Raw genomic sequence first — 15,445 nt, 5'->3', positions numbered from 1 at the left:
CATATCTTAGGGTTCATTTCCCTAACATCACCTTATCTGACCTTTTCTGCTTGACTCAGACATATACTAGATATTGCAAATAAGGGAAACCATGGGACCTGTGTTTCTTTGGGCCTGACTTACTTTACTTTTTATATCTCCTTGATTACATTTAACCTTTACTGAGCGTCTGACAGTTCGTAGCTTGGGTCTGCTGAGCCTGGATTTCCAGGATTTTTAAGTCACTCGGGAAACCACGAGTCTTCAGCAGTTCAAGCTGTTCTCTCCTAGACTAGGTTTTACAATTCTGGAGGCTGCAAGTCCAAGGTCAGGGGACAATGTGGTCTGATGCTGGTGAGAGCTGTCTTCCAGGTTGTAGCCTGATGGTTCCTCATTATAGACTCACCTGGTGGGAAGAGGGATGAGTTCTCTTACGTCCTTTTTACAAGGGCACTGATCCCCATTTCTAAAGACCCACCTTCATAGCCTAACCACCTCCCCCAACCCCTGCCTCCTGTGCCAGCACAATTGGGGCTAGGCTCTGACAGGAAATAAGTAAATAAAGTAAATAAATGAAGTATCTGCAAATAGCAGTACAAAGGGGTTTCAATCCAACATGTCAGTTATGACATGTCCAGCACCTCTGGATCCCAAGTCACCCCTCTTATTGTCCTCCTCTTTCTCTCCCAACCCCATTTAACATCTTTATAAAAATGCAGCTTGGGAAGGCATTTGGAAACAAAACCTGATATCTCTTTAATTAAAAAAAAAAGTAACATCCGTGTGATCTAATATGAAGTGGATTATGAAGTATTTTCTGAGTATCACCAGTGTTGGTGAGATAATTTAGCAATGTTACAGCATGCCTACCACCATCATACAGACTGTGAAGAGCGCGGGGCAGGCAGCCATAGGGAAGGCAGGGGTGCTGGGTAAAATGTGACAAAAATGGAAGGATGACACCAAAGGAGAAAGCAACAGGTGGTCCAGCAACATGAGCAGGGAAGGGAGCAGGAGGATGATAAAGGGGGTGGGGGAAAGGTCATTCTAGCAAATTCTGCTACTTCTCTCCTCACCCCCCCCTAAAAAAAACAGTGAAGAAAAGGTAAGAATCTGCTAAAATGGGAACCAAATAGACACTAGCACACTAAAGCAAGGGCTGTAGAAAAAATAAAATAAAACAGGAAATCTGGTGTAGGACGGTTCCGCTATTGCTGCTGGGTGCACCCTTGCATTTCCCTGGCCTCTGCAAAACCCTGCAGCCAAAAGAATCTTAACTGCTTTTTTCCATCGCTAGGGGTGTGCAAGCAGGGTTTATTCTCCTCCCCCACCCCTAGCTGTCTCCAGGAGCTCAGGAATCTCTCACAGGCCACTAGAGTAAGCAGAGGTCAGAGGGAAGAACAAAAGGCTGGTAGGAACAGAGTGACCTCCAGCAACAATCTGAGTCTCTGAGGACTATCTTGTGCTGTTTGTGGTGTCCAATTGCTTGGCCCAGCGCAAGCTTCACCATTCGGGTAACCACAGAGAGTGCTCTTCCTGAGAGAGCATTCTAGGAATCCGAAGAGAGGAAGAAGGGAGAAGGGAAGGAGCCAGGGGAAGAAGGAGGAAGAGAGGGAGGGAGAGAAGGAGGAACAGAGAGAAGGAGAAAGGGAGGGAAGGAAGAAGGGAAAGAGGAAGAAAGGAAGAGAGAGGGAGGAGGGAAGAGAAGGCAAGCAGACAGACGCACGCTATTTCCTGCAGGTACCCATGGAAAAGGTAGCAAACAATGGCCAACTCTGTCTTCATCCATTGGCACACTTCTCTCCACTTTCCAAGGACTGAGTCGCTACAGTTTCCCTCTGGGCCCTTCAGGCAGATGTTATTCTCCATGCATGGATCTGAACAGCCATTAGGACAGAATTGCAGTGAACTGCCTCATTGGATAGACTTGGCCCCAAGGTGAGCTCTTCCTCCCTGGTGGGACAAATCATTGTCTCCAACCTGAGCACCAAGGGCATGTTGGAAAGCTGGGCTGGTGATGCAGAAATACTGAGACAATGCTTCAAACAAACTTCAGGCCCAAGTGGGGCTCTTGATTTCTTTACCAACTCTGAAGATGTCTGTCTGGGAGCTTCTTGAGGGATGAAAACTCTCAGAATCTCCTTTAAAACCCACAGGTTGGGAACACTAGAAAAACTATGATTTGGCCTTCTAAGTAGAGTTGGCACCATCCATGGTCTCTCAGGTGCTGTGTGATCCCTTTGCTGAAACTGCTAGATTGTGATGCCCTGCGGGTGTCCGGGGAGCCTGCCTTCATTTGCATATTTCCTGACTGACAGCAGGCTCCTGCCAGTGCCGGGGGCCAGGGTGGCTCTCCGTGGGCGGGGCAATCAGTTTCATTTCCTTGTTGGCTGGAGACTCACAGCCCCAGCGGGCTCCTGTCACAACCAGGTGGCGACCGGAGAGCGTGAGGAGGGGTCCATCTCTCCTTCTCTTCGCACAGCATCTGGCAGACTTGAAGGGTGCGAATGGGCAGAGCAGAACTTCTAGAAAGAAAGATGAGCGCTCAGGATCCCTCAGATTTGTGGAGCAGATCGGATGGGGACGCTGAGCTGCTCCAGGACTTGGGGTAAGAAAGCTGATCTCCTTTACAAACTGCTTCTTGGATGGATTGTTCACTGGGATCGTTCACTTTCATCTGCGATGATGGTCAGCCCCTCTCCATCTTGGTCTTTTCTTTTCTATCCTGATCTTCTAGTCTTGATTCATTTGTGTCTGTGAGGTATCTTCCTTGGGGGTGGAAGGGGGTGGAGGGGACCCATTCATTGTCAAAAGCGCAGATGACTTTTTCAGTAGATGGAGAAAATGTGGCCACAATCTACTGCTGGATAATCTTCTAGAATGGGGACAGCGCTGGGACGTTTGAGTTGGCTTAGCCTGGTTTCTTTGACGTTGATCTGGTCGGGAAGGAAAGAGTTCTGATCATTGCTCTGTGGACTGGGAGGCGGTGTTGCTAGTGCCATAAACACAAAACCTGCTCTGCAGTGGGATTTTTTTTTCAAAAGAGAGAGAATGAGGAAGTTTCTGCAGCACAATGTTTATGAGTCCCCGAGTGCATGCTTCTCTGCAGAGACAACGTTGAACCTTTTAAATACCAACAGGGTAGGAACAGGATGAAACTTGTGCCTCAAACAGATAAGTTTAGGTATGTGGCACCATCAGAAACTTGCCTGGAAGAAGGAATCCTGGTGACACAACTACACAGCTCATCAGAATATTTAGTAAAAGAAACAAGATTACACAAGAGAGGGAGGGAATTTCCTAGAGAAATCAACCCTTCAGTCTACACCCTGGAATACATCCCCTTACAAGGCTGGATTAGCAACAGTGTTTCCAGTTAGGTGAAACCTAGATCTTTGATCTGGATTCTTAACTGTCAGTCTTTGCAGCCCCAAGACATAAGACCAGCTTCCATCTTCTTACAAAAGATGCAAACAGTGCTGGGATGTAAGGTAAAACACTTACCTAGCAAGTACTACATCCTGGCTTTGACCCTCAGTACCACAAAAGAAAAGACAAAACAAAGCAAACAAACCAGTTAAAAAGAAAACAACAAACAAGATGAAAACAACACCTATCAGCTGTGAAAGCCTTACCTATCTGTCACAGATCCATGAAAGCTAATCTGAGATGGGATTTCAAATCTCGGCTTTGGTAGCTAAGATTACAGGTGTCAACCACTAAGCCCTCTGTCTTCATGGCTTACTTCTATATTACTTCAGTGGGTTATTTAAATAGCTAAGTTCTCATGTTCACTCTTTTATAGATACCAACAGATAATGAAGTGGTTCAATTTGAGAAAGTATTGGTTCTTTGCTTTCTTCTTCAAGGCTCTGGGATGTGTAAATCCTATACCTTGACCTACATACAGCAAATCTATCCCTCACACCTGTAGTCTTCTAAAGTGAAACAACTCTATTCATTTCCACGCCTCATTTACAATAAAAACATCAGTCCAAGGCCATGTCTCACATCCTAAGTGCATCAATGCAAAACAGAAATAAAACCATCTTGGTGGCTTGGCTTCACACTGGGTGCCAGGGGGAGCAGAGAGGGTGTGGCGGGGGGTGAAAAGCTCTGGGTGGACAGACTTTGCTTCTTTAAGGCAGAGATACGGATGCCAGGGTTGTTCAGGCTGCAGAAGTTGAAGAGAGTGGCAGAGGAGAGGAACCATTTTTATCATTGCCATGCTGTGCCCCCCGTTCCTCCCCTCTCCCCCAGAGAGGGAAGGAACCCTCTAGCCCTGGGCTGTATTACCAAAAGACCAGCTTCCCGACAGCTCCTGGGACTCTGCAGTGCCTATGACCCCTGCCCTTGGCACGGGGCAGACATCTTGGGTGGTTCTATCTCATCCAATGCTCTTTGTAGCAGATCCTGAGCCAGCCAGCCTGTGGGGGGAGGGAGAGGCGTGGCATCCAAAGCAACACGAGATGGGCTACTTCACAGCCCCCCCTGGGCTGTGCAAAGTATGCATCCAGCAGGACAAGAGTTGGAAGCTATGCACCAGCCACGGAGGAGGGCCAGTAGGGTTTCCTCTATCAATATAGATAGGGACAGTGTGGAGGAATTGTGTTTCAGAGGCAGATCTTTCATAGTAAAGATTCCTGATGAGTTCCCAGTGACAGGTTAGTAAGGCAGAGCTGGACCCGGGAGCAGGAAACAGGAAGAGAGAATGTAGTTGTCATGGCAACTGGAAGCCATAAGTGAAGATGTCAGCAAAGATGAGGATGGAGACACACAGAGCCTTCTGTAACTGCGACCCAGCAATACTAGAACAGGCATGAGCTCCTTCCCTGGAGCCAACTTGGGAGGCAAAAGGTAAGAAAGGCTGCTGTTGAGTTCTTTTCTAAGAATCCCTTGAGTTTTAGCATCCAGTTGCCAGGAAAAGCCCTCAGCAACTCTCCTTATGATTAATGCCTTCATCCGTGCCTTTCTAGCCTCAGTCCAGAGGCCACCTATGCAAATTCTCCAACAGACCCATAAAAAGCTACCATCATAGAGCTTTCGGTACTAGAATGAAAAATGATTTTTATTGCCCCCAATACAAACAAAATGCCACTGAAGAGAAGGACAAGAAAACAATAAATAAGTACTAGAGACAGCATGTAAGAAACTGGCAATAAGAACTGCTAGTTAATTACTCAACAATCCCAACAATTCTTGGGAATAACCAAAAGAATTGTTATACCCAAGACAGTGTGGGGACAGTATAGCTATATGATGTAGGTACAGACACAAAAAGGACATAGTAAAAATGATTTTGGCTATTTTAAAATTAAATATTTAAGGTTTCTGCTCAGACATTCCCTCAAGTGAGAAATTGATCACTTTTTTTTGTTTTTTGTTTTTTGTGTTTTTTAGTCTCTTACTGTTCACATGTGTACAAAAAGGTTGAACTAGATCAAACGTCAGAAGATTTTTTTTTTTTGTCAGTCATGGGGCTTGAACTCTGGGCCTGGGCGCTGTCCCTGCGCTCTTCAGCTTAAGGCTAGCACTCTACCACTTGAGCCACTGCGCCACTTCCAGTTTTCTGGTGGTTTATTGGAGATTAGAGCCTCACAGACTTTCCTGCCCGGTTTGGCTTTGAACCACGATCCTCAGATCTCAGCCTCCTGAGTAAATACAGTTGTGAGCCACTAGCACCCAACCAGATAACTTTTTCTACACATATTTAAAGGTCCAACTAAAAAATGGCTGGGACTGCCATTTTAATGAGGCCTCTGTTAGTTCTGTCATACTGAGCAGGTGGCTGGCAAGATTGGCTTTTGGCTGATGGCTTGCTGACCTAGGGAATAGTGCCTTCTCTGAGGTGCTCTGTTGTATAAATAGCTCTGCTCTTCCAAAAGCATCCATGATCCAGCTTTACATCAGAGACTCAAGAGCAGAGAAATTAGGTTCCTTGAAGACCCAGAATACCTGGGTGCAAAGCACATTCTTATTTCCCAAGCCAAGTAGCCTTTCTGCTGCGACTGGTTATCTACTGTCCACCCATATGCACCACACCATGCCATCCCACACAATACGCCATTTCCTCTCCCAACCTCACATTCAGTGAGGGATGATCATCATTTCATAGATGGAACCAGCGACATTTGTCAAGGACGCAGCCCAGATCACAGACTTCCTAGTAGCAAAGCTATGAGACCACCCATGAGCTGGCCTTAGGAGTTAGTGCACTGCTTACACATAACACACTGCTGCTGTGTGAAGATCCCAACTCAGAAGCCAACCTTTGATTCTGGTGGTGAGTGAGTGCTTGCTACCCACAGACAACTGGCTTCAGCCTTTATACGCACAAACCAATGGGAAGTGTGAAGAAGGGTCTCTAGCGGCACACTGGGTTTACAAGTCCGTAAACCTTCTTATCCAGAACCCACATGTTTAGGTAACTTCCTAGCTTTTCAAACTTCTCTCTTTTCTACCAAACGAGTACAACTTCTTAGCGTTTCTGTGAACAGAGGGAAGAAAAGGAAGTTCTGCGATTACTAAACCAACCGAGTTTCTCATAACAAGGCTTTGTATTCTGCAGGTGTATACAGAGCCCCACCAGTATCCTACTGAATGAGACGTTTAATAAGTGCTGTATGTAAATTCCCTTTTCCGGACAAGAAAAAAAAATCAAGCAGGCTGAATGATAGAATATCAGTAAAAAGTATAAAGTGCTTACATAGGTGTCACACTGGATGGAGCAGAAAAGCTTGTTTCTCCTACGTGTGCACGTGCATTTCTGCAATCTTGGATTCTAGAAGTGGGTGGTGAGTGGACGGCGACTCTCGATGGCCAGCAGATAGCAAGTATCTAGTGCACCTGGGCTCAAGGGAGTTTCCTCCTCTGACGTGTTGTTCTGTTCCTCCTGTGGGTGGCTTCTTTCTGCTTACAAATGGCAATGTGTCCCACAAGTTTTGTTTTGTTTTCCTATTGGGTGGAGATGCTACACTGCATTCCTCATTCTTCCATTCATTCATAAATCTGCCAAGCTCTTCCATTCATACATAAATCCACCGGTTGAAGTACTTTATACAAGGTTGTGTGGGGATATGGAAATAAGGAAGAAATGTCTGCAGGACCAGAATGTACCTGCAGGTGTACTGTGCACATCCCGGAGTGGAGACAGACACAAGGCATGTCCCAGGAAGGAAGGAGGTCACTGGCCTTGGAACTAATGTGACTTTTGTCCGCTCAACTTAGACATTTTATACAGAGGGGTGAAAACAAACAAACTGACAAACAATAGGAGAAGTTAAGGAATAAAAGTGGCAAAACAGGATGGTTCAGAAAACAGAGTCCCTGTGGCCTCTCTTCTACCCCGCCCCTGGAGACCTTCTGGGCCATCAGCATTCAGTCAGCCTGCTTTGGGAGAAGCGACGGCTTCTCCTGGATTTCATCGCATACTTATATGTTCACAACCAGATGCAGTTTTTAAAGCCTGTGTTGATTGGCTCCTAGTAACTCCTGTGAAAGACAAGTAGTACTCTGAGGCCATATATGTGTTCCCACTCCCTGCTGGGACTTGCTTGACATTAACCCCTCCCCCCTACACACACACACACACACACACACACACACACTTTGCTGGTAGCCACTGAGCAAGGAGGCTCTATCTCTCTCCACTTCCTGCTTCTCCTCCTATGGCCCTGCCCAAGAGCATCGGCCCATGTTCTGTGTTGTTTCAAAACATCTCTATCTTCAAAAGCATGTGAGAGCCATCATTTATTTTGATACCAGTATGATCATTATACATGTATACATGTATAATGATCATACATGAGCATGTCAAGTTTTAGAGACACATGTTGAATTATTTAGGATTCTCCATGAATGCTTAATGAAGCAAAGCACCAGGTGCAGAGGTGACGTTTCCTGATGGAGTTCAACCATACCTCTACAATTTGCCAACCCTCTGCTCTCCCCTTGGACTGCACCCAGTGGTCTCCCTGTCCTGACCTGGGGGCTGAAAGTTTGGCATTTGGCCCGCTGATGAAGGGAAATGTTGTTGGGGAGTGTCTGGAAGGAAACCCCACCACAAGAGGAATCATCTTGTTTTGCGCTTTGTAAAAGTGCGTTCCTGGTTTATTTCAGGTGGTATCATGGCAACCTCACGCGCCACGCGGCGGAAGCGCTTCTCCTCTCTAATGGACAGGATGGAAGCTACCTTCTGAGAGACAGCAGTGAGCACACTGGGCAGTACTCTCTCTCTGTCAGGTAGGGTGTTTTAGAGTCAGTTCCACACTTAACTTTACCATCCCTCAGGTGGCCAGATAAAAACTCCCGGCTTTCTTGTTGGGCTAGCAGGCTAAAGGATTTCATCCACTAACAGGTTTTTTTTGTTTGTTTTAATGTGGGAACTGGAAGAGGTTTAGAAAGTTCTTTCATCTCAACCTCTTATTTGACTGATGAGCATGAAAACCAAAAGATGAGCCAGCTAGCATCTAATACATCAACATTAGAAATAGTACCAGAAGCCGGGCGCTGGGTGGCTCATACCTGTAGTCCTAGCTACTCAGGAGGCTGAGATCTGAGGATCACGGTTCAAAGCCAGCTCGGGTAGGAACATTGTGAGACTCTTATCTCCAATAAACCACTAGAAAACCAGAAGTGGTGTTGTGGCTCAAGGGGTAGAGTGTTTGCCTTGCCTTGAGCTGAAGAGTGCGGGGACAGCACCCAAGCCCAGAGTTCAAGCCCCATGACTGACAAAAAAAGAAAGAAAAGGAAATAGTACCAGAATCTGAATCCCTGAGTCCTGGTCCTTTTGGAGTGAGTGCCCTTTTGGGCCTTGCTGCACATTCTGGAAAACCAGAATGATTTGTGATTAGACAACTTGTATAGTCATTTTTAAAAAGTGGGTGCTATGCAACTTTTGGCAGGAGAGCGATATTGGGATTTGGCCCCAAGGCTGCTTGCTGAGTTCTGAAACTTTGACCCCTTGGTCCAGGCCCCCTGTCTTTTTGATTTTTTTGTGCTTTTCTGGGATGTGTGTGTGTGTGTGTGCACACACACATTATGCATATTGATCCTGGAGCTTGAACTCAGGGCCTGGACACTGCCCTTGGGCTTTTTTTTGCTTAAGGCTAGTGGTCTACCACTTGAGTGACATCTCTGCTTCCAACATTCTGCTGGCTAATTGGAGGTAAGAGTCTCATGGACTTTCCTGCCTGAGCTGGGATCTCAGACTGGTGAATAGCTAGGCTTATAGGTGTGTAGCCACTGGTGCCCAGCCTTTGGTTTGTTTCAAAGGTAGGATCTTGAGATTGGCCCAAAACCATGATCCACTTCCCCATTAGTCTGATTATAGGAGTGTACTGTATTTTCTATAAATAGTCTTTCTTTTTTTCTTTCTTTCTTTTTTTGTTAGTTGTGGGGCTTGAACTCAGAGCCTGGGTGCAGTCCCTGAACTTTTTTAAAACTCAAGGCTAGTGCTTTATCACTTTGAGCCCCAGCTACACTTCTGGTTTTCTGTTTTGAACTGTGCTCCTCAGATTCCAGCCTCCTGAGTGGCTCGGATTACAGGATTGAGCCTGACAGTGCCTGGCACTGTCTTTCTTTTTTAAGGCTTCATATTCTACCTACGGTAAGTAAGTGAACTATTCCACTCCAGGTACATACAACCATGCAATGACTGTCAATTCCAGACAGAGTTTCTTCTAGCAGCCTCCTTCTCATTTAGCATTCCAGACCCAAGAAGCCAACCCAGCTTATATCCTCATGGGTGGTAGCTGGTTCTCATTGGCCTCTGTTACTCTGTCTTCTGTACACATGCAGCAAGTCACTTGAGTCATCAAGTAGTTCTCCAAGGATTAGGCTGGGGATATGAAGACTCAACTAATTCCCCTCCATCATTCCCCAGTGACCTACAACTGCCAGTGTATGACTATCCCAGTAGTACCTCCATGTACCAGTTTTTCTTTTCAGTATAGCTCCTCAGGGTGAGCTGGCATGAGAAACTTTTTCATTTCTCTCCTCCTCTACATGGCTACCGCCTCCTTGTCACTACACAATGGCAGGACCTCCTTCTGCTTCTCCTTAATCCTTCTGTCCATCCAAATCAGCCATGGTTTTTGTTTGTGTGTTTGTTTTAATCTCTTCTCTCAATGAAAGAAAACAAGACTGCTTAAGAACATAGGTCTCTAGATGATTGGTAACAAGCTTCAATAAGCTCAAAAGCCAAGAGAAAACATACATGCTTAGCTTCTTTTTTGTGTTTTAGAGCCTCTTTATTGATTCCTATGCTGTATAACAAATCATCACCAAAAGCAGCCAGTAGCTTAAAAGAGCATAAGTTGATCATTTCAGTTTCTGTAGACCAGACATCCAGACCCAGTGCAGATTCCATTAGAATCCTACCAGGCTGGCGTGAAGCTGTTAGCTGAGGCTGTGGCTCCTAATAGGAGCTCAGGACCCCCTTCTTCATGTCTTGCTTTTTCTCTTTTCCCTTGTTGCTGAATAATTGAGGTCCCTAGTCTCTTTCAGCTGTCACCCAGGGACCAGTGTCACCGCATGGAGACCACATGTCACATGGCCTCTATGGCACAGATGTTTGCTATCTTCCATTCCAGCCAAAGCATGTCTCTTTGATTGCCTCTTCTGTGAACAGGGACAATTCCCTGTTCATGAGATGAGCTCATATGATGAGGGCAAGCGTACACATGTAATCTTCCCATATTAAGATAAATTACTTTAGGGAATTGGTATTCTGCAAAGTCCCCTGCTAACTTTATCTAGCATAGCGTTTGACCGAATAATTGGAACATGATGTATGTACTCCATCCCAGAATGCTTTGTCACCCCTTTTTTTGCCCACAACGAATCTACAGGCCCACTTGAAAAGGAGAGGGGAAATAGTGGGTAATGGAGAAAATGGGAGTTCAAAAGAAAAAAACAACTCATGAATATTTTTCATGTATTCACGTTTTGTTTATCCACTTTCTAAGTAATAAATATGGAAACTTTTGAGATGAGTGGTAGCAAGACCTTTGCTTTCTTTGACTGACAGCCACACAGTTGATATCTATCATATGGTTAGGCTGCAGGTGCTTTATTGAATGGACCTGGCAAAAATCACAACACAGGGAATTATTGGATTGAATATTTTAATTAACTTTTCATGTATACATGTCTTATCTCAATGCTTAGGAAATAAGCTCCTTATGAATAGATGGAATATGTATTTCATCTTCATGAAACATTAAAATATGAATCATTGCATTCCATTGTATGTACTTAGGAATTCTATTTAAAAACCTACTGGAAATGGCATGAGCCATAGGCCAGTTCAGAAGGATGATTGTATGTGCTCAATTATTCAGTCATTCCTTTAAGACTAAATATTTCAAATATCCACTCTGCATCAGTCACATAAATAAGTATTGAGGAAGTGCAAAGACTTTTGTTTTCAGGAAGCACAATCTCAAAAGGCCAATAACACCTCAAAATTACTACAAAGCAGAGCATAGTAGATAACATAAAAGAAATGTTTGGGTTATTCAGAAGAGGAAAAACACTCGGCTTAAGGAGGAAGAGATATTTAAAGTCAAGGTGGGTAGGTAGCTGGGTTTTGTCCCAGCACAGACAAGGAGGAAGACACTGCAAGGGAAAGGAACAGTAGGAGCTAAGGGTCAGAGACAGAAACACTGGAGACAATAGTAGGTCCAGGGCAAGGATTCTGAAGGTATGATCTCTAGACTAGCAGCATCAACCAAGGACATGTTAGAATATAAATTCTCTGCTCCACCTACTGAATCAGAATCTGGGTGTGTTTTTATGGTCTAATGCAATTTAACACTGCAATGTGGGCTGTGTAGAGTAGGAGATGGGGCTAAGAAGATAGGGTGGGGGTGAATAAAGTACAGAGCAGTATTTAATTTTATATTCTACCTCATTTCAAAAATAAAGTCGAGGGCTGGGAAGGTAGCTCAGTGGTAGAGTGCTTGCCTTGCATTCATGAGGCCCTGGGTTCAATTCCTCAGCACCACATAAGTAAAAGAAAAAAGCCGGAAGTGGTGCTGTGGCTCAAGTGGTAGAGCATTAGCCTTGAGCTGAAGAGCTGAGGGACAGCGCCCAGGCCCAGAGTTCAGGCCCCACGACTGACAAAAATAAATAAATAAATAAATAAAGTCGAAAGCAGGGTGTCAGTGGCACCTACATATAATCCTATCTACTCAGGAAGCTAAGATGTGAAGATCTTGGTTCAAAGGAAGCCCAAGCAGACAAAAGAGTATCTCCACTTAGCGAATAAAATGTCAGAAATGGAAGTGTGGCTCAAGTGGTAGAGTGCCAGACTTGAGCCAGAATTCGAGGCCATGAGTTCAAGTCCCAGTACCAGCACAAAAACAAAAATGAAATAGGAAAATGGCAACATGAGAAATTTGGTATTTTATTCAGTAGGCAGTAAAACAAACAAGATAGGAAAAGTACTGGGCTCTCATAACTAATTGACAGAAGCAAAATTCTATTCCCAAACAAGTCAGGGAAGAGCAGGAATATGGAGAGGTTGGTACGTGCCATTTCTATGCTGCCATCATAGCTCATGTTCTGCAAGGGGGTTCATATTCAAACACTATTTCGCCAAGTCTGAGAAGAGGTAAAGTTGCCTCTGGCCTTTCGGGAGAGTGAGAAATTGGAAGGCCCATGCTATGCCATTAGTGATGTTCTTTAAAACTACAATGATTCCAATGATTACATATTCTCAGTTCCTAGGAAAGGTTAATGGCAATGCTAATGCCTCTGACTACATTTTGCCTTCAAAAAGAAAACATTCATTTATTAAATAACATTCAATGCTTCTTTTTTCCCTTTTAGAGCCAAAGACTCAGTCAAACACTTCCATGTTGAATATACCGGATATTCATTTAAATTTGGCTTTAATGAATATTCATCTTTAAAAGATTTTATCAAGCATTTTGCCAATCAGCCTTTGGTTGGAAGTGAGACAGGTAAGATGTTTTAGTCTATTTTCTGTTGATATTAACTGAATGTCTGGCCCTGTTTGGTTTATTTTGAAAGTCTGAGTCTGGCATCCACATTTGCTTTGAAGTAGGTGACTTCGTGTGGATTGGGTCTTGCCAAAGGGCACCATACAGTGAGAGACATAGCCAAAAGAGCTTTTATAAATGAACTCATTCTTGATATAATCCATATCCCAATTAGTCCATTAAGCTCACAAAATTAATATATTCATGAGGGTGAGCCCTAATTATCTCTAAAAGGTCCCACCTGATTTCTCCTCCCAGTATCTCATAATGGAGATTACTTTCCAAGGTGAGGTTTTGGGCAGCCCTGGGATTTGAACTCTGGGCCTCACACTTGCTAAGCAAGTGTTCTATCTAACCACACCTCCAACCCTTCAACATGAGGTTTGGAAGTGAGAAACCATATTTGAACCATTGTATACTGTAAACAGTTACTTCCGAGATAATGTTTCAAGATGGAGAACCAAGGATGATTTCAAGTAACTTCTTAGGTGTGTCACTTCTATTGAATTTTGTGTATATAATTTGCAGTTTGGTATATTTACAAACAATTTTCTTATTGTTTCATTGCTCTAGGGTTATATATTAGCATCTCAGCATTAGGAGGAAATAGTCCACTTTGAGTTAATCAAAACATATTATTTAGTGCATTGATTAAAGACACATAATTTCTTTCAATACTACATGTATATTAAACAAAAGAAGGATAAGAGCAAGCAAAGACTTTCTGGTTCCTTATAATTACACTTATGTGTGGCCTATACCTATGGAACTTAATTTTGAACTTTAAAAAAAACTAAGTTTACACTTAAATGGCTGGATATTGACTAAAAAATATGGACTTGAAAGTGTCCTCTAGAGTGATACAATTATGTTTATATTGCCTTGATTTCTTATTAGTTTCAAACTGGATTTAGATATGGCTGGAAAAGGTAAGAGTCATACCAGAAAATTCATGTTGAATAATAATAATAATAAGATAAAGAATCCATGTTCTTTGTCAGCTTTCCATCACTGTAACAAATTACCAGAGGCTAACTAACTTATGAGGAAAGGTTTACTTGGCTTAAGGCTACAGTTCAGTCTAGGGTTTCTTGGCCCCATGTCCATCACAGCAGGGAGCATGAGGCAGATTAAGCTGCTCACCTCATGGTCTCAATATTGTCTTCTATGGCCATGTCCCCCCAAACCTAACTTCTTTCCACTAGGCCCTATTTGCTAATGTTCTTCTCCTCAAAGGGCCTAGCTGGGGAAAAGCTTTTACCACATAGGCATTTCAGTGACAGCACACGCTGTCCCAGTACTAGAATTGTCCATCTTGTTTGTCTAAACAAAGTCAGTATGGGGTCACCTCTATATTTGTGGTACAGAACAAGAACTTGTTTTGTCCTAAACGGTGAGAAATAAATCTCAGGTCATCACAGGCTTGGAAATTCCAAGAACCTGTAGCACAGAGAAACTTAAGACTTAAAGTACAGCCTGTCACCATGAACTTGTGCAGACGTGTTTTCCTGGTAAACTTGGCAGTGGCTTTGCTGCTAATCACTGGGGAGGTAAGAGATGCCAGGATAGCATCTTCCTTTGCTGTTGCTTATGTGGCCTGAATAGACCCTCCTCAGAATCATGCAGCATCTAATACAGATTTTAAAAAACAACACAATAGAAACCACAAAACAGTTGATTCTCTTAATACTGACATCACTAGGTTTGTGGTAGACTATTCTCAGCTGTGATCTTTTTAAAATTCTGACTGAAAGTCTCCCAATCAGCCCTAAAACTTACTTCATCATTAGCCAGTACCAGTTAGTCCAGTGTGGGGAGGTGTTTATTTCCATTGCTACTCTGGCCTTGATAAATGTTTAAGCTTCTCAGACATCTTTATGGGTAGATTGACTACTTGTGTCCAACCCGACACTTGATTTTATTCAATTCTTGGTGACTGACGTGGAGAGAGGGTTTTTGAACCCGGAGCTTTGTTTTGACTACTTTGTTTTGTCCTTCTCTATGTCTGCCAGAACCTGAACCCAGAGCAGGTTCTTTGAGTGGATGGACAGATGGATGAATGGATGACAATAAGTAGAACTCTGAAGCCTGCAACACCATTGTAATTAACATTGTGTCATTCTTTTCTCTCCAAGTAAAGCTTGTTTTTTTTCTTTTTTTCTTCCTTTTTTTTTTTTTTTTGCCAGTCCTGGGGGAACTCAGGGCCTGGGCACTAAAGTCCCTGAGCTTCTTTTGCTCAAGGCTAGCGCTCTACTACTTGAGCCACAGCACCATTTCTGGCCTTTTCTGTTTAGTGGAATTGAGCCCGGGCTTAATGCATGCTACGCAAGCACTACTAAAACACATTCTCAGACTGCCTCTTTCTTTCTTTCTTTCTTTTTCTTTCTTTCTTTCTTTCTTTCTTTCTTTCTTTCTTTCTTTCTTTCTTTCTTTCTTTCTTTCTTTCTTTCTTTCTTTCT

The 15,445-nt window shown here is 43.7% G+C and overlaps 1 protein-coding gene across 3 annotated transcripts in view; it reads left to right on the top strand.

Moving 5' to 3' along the window:
• The first annotated feature begins 2,413 nt into the window (after positions 1 to 2,413).
• The window catches only part of Dapp1 (dual adaptor of phosphotyrosine and 3-phosphoinositides), a 36,795-nt gene continuing 23,763 nt past the window's right edge, over positions 2,414 to 15,445 (top strand). For all 3 annotated transcript variants that reach the window (XM_013023824.1, XM_013023823.1, XM_013023825.1), the window contains exons 1-3: positions 2,414 to 2,587; positions 8,098 to 8,220; positions 12,814 to 12,947. In XM_013023824.1, coding sequence (XP_012879278.1) covers positions 2,487 to 2,587; positions 8,098 to 8,220; positions 12,814 to 12,947 — 358 coding nt within the window. In that variant the 5' untranslated portion in view covers positions 2,414 to 2,486. The remainder of the gene's footprint in view (positions 2,588 to 8,097; positions 8,221 to 12,813; positions 12,948 to 15,445) is intronic.

Source organism: Dipodomys ordii, unplaced genomic scaffold, assembly GCF_000151885.1.
Source record: "Dipodomys ordii isolate 6190 unplaced genomic scaffold, Dord_2.0 Scaffold70, whole genome shotgun sequence".
Lineage (NCBI taxonomy): Eukaryota > Metazoa > Chordata > Mammalia > Rodentia > Heteromyidae > Dipodomys > Dipodomys ordii.
This window is presented reverse-complemented; position numbering and strand designations above follow the sequence as displayed.